General features: G+C 37.7%; 1 protein-coding gene across 1 annotated transcript in view; it reads right to left on the bottom strand.

Moving 5' to 3' along the window:
- Positions 1-558: 558 nt before the first annotated feature.
- The window catches only part of OXCT1 (3-oxoacid CoA-transferase 1), an 81,309-nt gene continuing 73,748 nt past the window's right edge, over positions 559-8,119 (bottom strand). Inside the window, exon 17 of the mRNA XM_042028431.1 lies at positions 559-4,347. Within this exon, the coding sequence (XP_041884365.1) occupies positions 4,312-4,347 (36 nt within the window). The 3' untranslated portion in view covers positions 559-4,311. The remainder of the gene's footprint in view (positions 4,348-8,119) is intronic.

The following is an 8,119-nucleotide window of genomic DNA, read 5'->3' as shown; positions in this document are numbered from 1 at the left end:
AATGATTCTATGACACATTTATGCATGACCTTATGACAGGTATGGAAGGATGACCCCACTACACAGACATTTTCATCCCTTTGCAATCATCTACTTTATCATTCAGTAGGTGGTTAATGGAATTTGTCTTCATGTGTCATCTACTACAATTTTCAGAGTGCAGCCACATGCTAACATCAATGATTAACATCTCAAATGTGATCAGTTCTACAGCAGTTTTAATCAAAAGGTAAAAAATCACTTCGCTAAGGACTACATATGCAGTCCATTATTTAACTTGATTGAAAAAACAAGTCATTTCAAAAATGAATGTGATAATTATGTTTGGGATTGACCCAACAGAGACATCAGTGAGAAGAGAGAACTTGTAGAATCCAGCTGTTAACTGATTTTCGAGCGTCATTATTTCTGTTTATCAAACCCATCCACATTCAGACAAGACCCTGAGGTTTTGTCATGTGCTGAGGTGTGACATGCTGATGTAAACACAAACTAAACTTCTACTTGTCCTAAAAGCAGAACAGAACACCACAAAAAATGATAACAATAGACAAAACCTGCGATTTTGAATTTTTACTTTATTGATTGTTTTGCAGATACATTAAAGGACTTTGATGTTTAGTTTGCAGAGTTTACAGTACAACTACATTTTCTATATTTTTTTCTTTTTTCAGGGACAAAAAATCAATAAAATATAAAGTGAAGTCCAATATGATAATACAGTAGAATTATCACCTTCTTCAGGACAAAGAGTATCAGCTGTCCTTGTCTTGTGAAGTGCTGTTAAGCAGGGAGTGATTTCAGTCCCAGTAAACCTTCATCCCTGCAATACCGACCATTGCAACTACTGCTCAGAGTATACCTTACCTATGAACCGCACTTGTGTCCACAGAGAGGGAAATACTTAGGAGTGCTTTAGTTTTTATTCCTGCTTAACAAATGAATTTAAAGAGTGGATTCAAAGCTTGCTGCAATTAGCTTGTGCGGACTCATGACATTTTCGTAACAATACCAATATTTTACCACAATCTTTTGTCCTCAAGATAAAAAAAATTCACATGTGACATACATATCTTGTCTCTTGTTGCTACAGCATCATTGCTGTATATGGAGAGAGCCTGTTCTCCTTTTATCCCCAGTTTTCAGCACCATGTACTTTTGCTCTCTTGCACTAACACTGACACAAATAAGACACAGAACTTGAATGTACAGCATGTATGACAATCTTCAAATACTCTTCCACACCCTTGATCAAGTGTGATCCCCAAGTTGAAGAGAAACAACTAACCTCTTGCACAGACCTTAGCTTCTTATTCCTCACAACATCCCTGTGAGGTAGGAAGAAAAACATCCCCTTTTCCAGCAACAGGAGACAAGGCAGGGAACACAGCTGTCGTTTCACAAGGCAGTAAGTGGAGAACCAGAAAAGCTGGAAATCAGGAGTTCTTGGGTCCTAATTCTTTGATTCAGAAACCAAGGTGCTAAACTCCCAGACATTACCAGGTCATTAGTCTTTTTATAGCCATGTGTTAATGACAACAATGGCTTCTGTGCGTGTGCCAGCAAAGTGAAGTTCTATGGCAGAAGCAGTGTACACCTGATCCTGCCCTCAGACACTTCTCCTGTACTTCATAGATGTGTAAATGTTCACTGTAATTAACTAATCAGTCCTATAACTAATGTAGCTTAGGTAATTGCAATATATCAACATTTTAATTTATAGATTTCTTTAAGACTTGCCATCTATTTAAATGGTTGTGTTCTTTGGTCTTTCTGTTCCATTTTTGTGGGTTTATTTTTCCTCTGGATAAGTTAATAGTAACTGCCTTCCCCTGTATAATAGTTTCTATAATCCTCCCCTAAACCCAGCATTCATTCTGGGTACTCTCTGCAAGAGCTTTGAGTGAAGATGAACAAAACACCTTCAGTGACTACACCCATCCCCTCAGAGTACCTCTTCGCCCACCTCTGGCCCTGAGGGCAGACACAGGCACCTTTTGCTGTGTACAGCACCACAAGGGTTAGAATCATCACTGAAGAGTCTCCATGCGTTAGGGAAGAGGCCTCTGGGCTGCTCTATCCAAAAGTGAAACTGTTTACAGTGAGCTAAAATAGTCAGGTTTTATTACATACAGATTTTTAATCTGCAAAACCTCTGTGAGCAGAACTTGAACCACCTCCACAGCAATAAAAATGGCCAAACAACTTGTGAGGAATCAGCAAGGAACACAGGGAATACACCTAAATAGCCTAAATAGAGAAAACATGTTAAGACTAACGTGCTGTGTTAAGATATATTGGAGTACTATGATAATATAGTTTCAAGTCTTCGATGCAAATTACCTATCAACCAAATCACTTGTATATGATAATCATGAAATTAGCACTGGTCTTTGTACAAAACATTTCTTTCCCATGGGCTCAGCATCAGGTCTTGCCTACAGATTCAGGCTACGCAAGGGCCTACCACCCACTAGCAGCCACAAGTTCAAGTCACAGCTTAGTCTTATGGGAATACTTTTGTACTGGCATAATGGTGTTTACAAAGGCATTTTGTTTATTTCTTTCTGGGATGAAGGGTAGCCTGTTGTGGTATAGAGAAGAGATTAACAAAGAATTGTTTAGGGTAAGTGCAACTATACAAAATAATACCTCAAATCAAAGCAGTTTTACTGCTGTAAAACCCACATGTGGATCAAGACAAATTTTGTAACTCTTCCACGAAGGAGAAGCATTTCTTATTTTAGAATGGAAAAATTCTGTACAAAGGCTAGTACAAGAGCTAAACATTGTATGGTTTTTCTATCTGGCTCCCCAAGAAATGTGTTACATTCCTTCTACAACACACATTGACTGTGGTGAATCCCTTATTCACTTAGTGTTAGAAGATCTTTCTATGTCATGTGCTTAACATGCTCATTACATGTATGATAGGCATTACGTACACTTCTTCTTGTGCATCTACATTTTACTTGTCTTTCAGTCACTTAATATGCTACAGTCCTGATGTCAAACATTATGTCAGGAATTACTTTAAGTGAAGTGTTTTGTGTGCTCCTATTTATACCAATGATTAAAATGACAGAAACCATTATGTTAGAGAGAACACTGTATTTTAGTAAATGTTGATTTCCAGTCAATCCATGCTCTGTAAAAGACATATGGTACTGATTTGGTATGTGAGATCCAAAGCTGTCATATTACCTGCTGGCAAAGGTAGCAAAATACAAAAATTATTTTGTAAGTAAGAGGGAGAAGAAGACATCCATAAAAATGATTCTGAGATAATGTCTTTTAATTTTGATTGTCTCAAGTTATCATGAAATTGGGTTCCAAACTCTTTAGATTTTGCTGATGCCTTGACAGTGGTGCATATTTCTTTTACCCTTGACCATCTGTATTCCCTTCAGAAGAATCTTAAAGGTGTTCACAACCTTCTCTTCCCCTGTTTCTTTATGCAACACTGGAAGGACAGACCTGGCTCCAGAAACAATATTCATTTGCCTTTGACTGGTAGCTGGGGAGAAGCATTATATCTAGAGAATAAGAGCAGTTCATGTGGGAAATTGTGCAGCTACTAGCTGTCTGCATGAGGACGGACACTTTTTAATCTACCTCCTTCACACTAGCTCCGTTCTAGTTTGTATGATTGAAATTTAAAGGGTCCCAGTTGGACTTTGGGAGGCGTGGGCCTCTCAATACCAACATACACACACTGTGGAAACAGTAGATATATTTAGATCCCAGTTATTTCCACAGATTTAAACAATTTTGTTACAGACTGATGAAAAAGTTCAGGAAAAGGAACGTCCATATTCCCAATATCGCTGTACAGATACATATATTTGTTATAGACCACTCCAGAAAAGAAAAACCCACACCTTCACAGGAGAATGGATATGATAAGTGCTGTAGTTCCAGAGCAACAGATATCAGGAAACACAGAGGCAATCATAAGTTTTGCACAGTTGTTTTCTACTTCTGTGTAAAAAACCCTAGTATTTGGCAGAGAGACTACAAGGCTTTTTTTTTTTTCTTTTTTACAATGATCATTAACATTTTACTATAGCATGATTCAAAACTTAGAGAATATATTTGCCATTCCATTAAAATTGGTAATGTTATGAAAGCAGAATACAATTTAGGCTTATAGTCACAGGCTGAGTTTAACTACCTGAAAACTACTTACATAGCCCTTTACAAAAAAAAAAAAAGAAAAGGAAAAAAAAAGTAAAATTGCAAGACAGTCATCAATTTCTTCCATTTGGAAACAAGCTTTCTTGCGTGTTAAGCCCAGTCTGTATTTCACATTTAAATCTGCCTCATTGGTATTAGTTTCGGTGAAACCTAGCAAAAAGGAGGGAAAAAACCCACAACAGTTGTCATACAGATACAGATATGTCGCAGTACAACCCACCATTCACTTCCACCTGTATCAACTATGTACCATTTGTGCTAGAGACCCTGCACTTATTTAAACTGCTGTATTTGCAGTATGTCAGAGATAAACACTACCACAACTAAATTTTCTGATGTAAGAATGCAAGATATGTGTGGTGCTAGTATCCAGACCCCCAACTTCATTTGTTTTGAGATAGGTCATTGGTGTAAGAAGCAAGCATATTGAGCTTGGGCAGATGAACCTGTACTTGCCCCCTGCACAGTCTTCTGTGCGAAACAGTCAACTGAGTTTTGGAACATGCATGTTAGCAGGGGATATACAATCAAAGGTATACATATATGATAAACACTCTGCAACTACTGTATATGGATACATTTGATGTGATTATTTGTTTGATGATGATATAATACAATATCAAATTTATATTTCCCATTTTTTTAAATGTCCTTCTTCCATTCACATTCAATTTGTTTAATTATGGTTTAATAATGCTAATTTTGCTTTTTTAAAAAAAAACTTGCCTTTTCCCATTCACATTCATTTTTGTGTAAGGACACATTTATGTATTCTATTGTTTCAATTCATTCACTCACAAAATTCAATTAGTGATATTATAAGATGTACAGCAGACCAAAAATAAAGCATAGTAAGCCTACATAGGAAGTTAGATGAGGAAAGAAGGTGTAAATAGGAACAATACAGAGAAGACTTTGTAGAGCAGCATAGTTAACATTTGCGTGAACTCTCACTCCAGGTCTACACAAAACCCTGAGGAATAGGTCTCCCCAGAAGATCCAAGCCTCTTTGATTATCTCCTGTTCCCAGCCCTATTTAAAGAGATGTCCCAGAATGAAGATCAGAAATAACTCCTGTGATCTTACTTTTTCAGGATGAAAAACAAATCCATGGATAATCTGGCTCTTAGTTGATTAATGTGCCCCAAGGAAGCATCACCTACTGCATCCTCCTGCCTCCTTAACCCATCTTTTTCAGTTAACGGTACTCAAGAAGCTAACTCATTTCAAGTATTCAAGCCTCTTTCTTTTAGAGGTACAGAGCTGTATTTTCTGTACCACTTAGATTTCCATGTAATCTTTCCTCCAACCACTATGTATCATCATTTATAACCTTATGAGAATAGCCACTGAGGAAAACTTAGTTCATGAAGAATGTGTTTACTCTATCAAATGCTAATGAAATGTTTCAGTGGATGGCAACCATTCATTGATTTTTTCAAAGTTGTGCGTGAACTAGGATAATAAATAGATGTAATAGGTACAATGCATCAGCATTCCTGGATTCACTCCAGAAATGTTTCAACATTTCAGAGTCCAAGTTACCATGTGCCTCACTTTATTTGGGCCTATTTCTACCGCAGCCAGGGGTGGTTCCATTAAGTAAAGGTAAACACTGGAGGACAAAGATAGAACCACTAAAATCTGTATTCTGCAAACAATGACAAAGGCAATTACTGGAGAGATTACTGTTTTCTCTCATGTTGTAGATTTCAATACCATCAAAACATCGTGTTTTACATTTGATGAGCACATTACATTAAATGTGATGTCTGCGCATCTGATGCTAACAGCTGTCATTTGTGTGTACCACAATCCACTTCAGAAGGGTCTGATGCCCGTGAGTGTGATGTGCCATAATGTCTGCTCAAGATAATGGAGGTGGTGAGAGCCCAGCACCACTCAGAACTGGACCCAAATGCAACTTTTGCTCCTACTAAAATGTGATTAAATAAGCAGAAAAATGCCAGTGTAACAAAAGGGATGGGTTGTGGTTGGAAAACAAGGAGTAATGCAGAAATGCAGAAAGGGCCCTGAGTCCACTGCTTTAAATCCCAGTAGAGACAGTCAATCCAGTATCACCTTATGCCAAGAGCACAGTACTTGGTAAGGGCTAAAGGGTCTTAATGAAGACTCTATTCACAGTGCGCAGTTTCAGAGCTCCTACTTTCTCACAGTACCTCCTAAGCAACACGTTCTTAATAGTATTCAATTACAGGAAGAACATCTTGAAAGCTTCAAATACCTTGCTAATGTTGGACAGGTAGGTGTTCTGGGAGGAGTTGGCCTGTGCAGTCCAGTACGTGGCCTCTCAAGTGGTAAGAGAAATATGGGCTCTGGGCCTTGCTGCAATTCAAGCCTGTTGAATCTCTGATTCCCAAACCCAAAATACCCTTTTCAGCTACACAAACAGCCCTACGCTTATTTCATTGAATTCCTATGTAGCAAGCATTCCTTCAGGTTCTGATTCTGAATAATGCTGAATCCTGTTAAGTTCTGTTGACCTCAACAAGCATGCAACAGCAAGTTACTGTTCAAAAATTTAAAATAAGCCCCTCAAAAAAAAAAAAAGCTAGCATATTTGTTAAGTTAATAAAAGTTGTCTGTCTCTTATTAACACCTATTGTTTAATTTCAGATAAATGCAAACCGGAATTCTAACATCATATGTATATGTGATACAAAAATCTCTTCTTAATGGTTTTTGCAGCAGGGGTGATTGATCAAGAAAAATCCCCACACTATTAATTAAAAAATCAACTCAGTCTTGCAAGAGCCTCGAAAGAAAATGTTCCTCAAAGGAAAATGTACTTCCAGAAAATAAAATCTATATCCCATATCATTTTGAACTCAATGACTTGGAGACACAATTCCTTTTCAAACATACACTAGGCTTGGCAGATGCCTTTTCTATACTTCATGCTATCTTTTAAGAACATTTTGAAAAAACAAGCTCTAAAATTAAGGGGGGAAAAAATGTGGTGGGGATTTGTGACTTATCCTGATTATTTTTATAATTAAATACATCTGCAAAAGTACGTTCTGCCACAGTCTCATCAATGGCAGAAGGCAGTACAAGCCCAAACAGATTGCCTGCCAAGGTGATCTATATGCTAGGCTACAGCAAATCTTATTTAAGCATGCGAGATAAGCCAACATTTTGTCTTCACAGTACAGTAAAATTGAGGGCGAATTGTTTATTTTTTAAATTATGCCAGTCTGTGATGAAGATTGTTGACTCTAAATCATGTTTCCTTTGACATTTTGTTGTTGCAAATGTTCTTTAGGAGATGTTTTTCCAAGTAAGTAAGTAGGCTGTGAAATGGAATTGTATAGTCAAATGTGTCTCAAATATGGCCATATAGACCATGAACTTTTCCTCTCCAAACAGGAGTAGTCTACATGGGGTGAGGCAGTTACATATAAAGACACAGCTATCTGTTAAAATCTCATTTCTAGTGAACCTAGAGAGGTATTTGTTTTAGTTCAGATCATACACTGGATCTACTGAAAAAAAGCTGCTAGAAAAAGGGGTCAGCTGCTCATTTTCCCCTGATTAGTTCTGTTTCAAACCAGGAAAATATATGATCCTGCTTTTACTGTGGCAATACAGTATCACTAAAGCTCCTGCCACCGATATAAATAAACCCAAGATATCTCATTCAGTGAACATAAATAATCACAAGCACAACTGTTACTCTTGCAAGAAAGCCTGAGGCAGAGTTTTGAAATGTGGAGAAAAAGGACCAAGGATGCTGCAGTCTGAATAAATGCCTATCACTATGCTCTAATTCCTATTCTCTGATTTGCTATACATGAAATTCAGGAAATTACAGGATGGGGGGAAAGGGGGAAGGGAAGAGAAGGGAAGGGAAAGCGAGGGAAGGGAAGGGAAGGGAAGGGAAGGGAAGGGAAGGGAAGGG

This window comes from Corvus kubaryi, unplaced genomic scaffold (genome assembly GCF_017639235.1).
Source record: "Corvus kubaryi isolate FWS band 111438036 unplaced genomic scaffold, C.kubaryi_AGA036_p1.0 37308, whole genome shotgun sequence".
In the NCBI taxonomy this organism is placed as follows: Eukaryota; Metazoa; Chordata; class Aves; order Passeriformes; family Corvidae; genus Corvus; species Corvus kubaryi.
The sequence above is the reverse complement of the archived record's forward strand: the minus strand, read 5'-3'. Positions and strand labels throughout refer to the sequence as shown.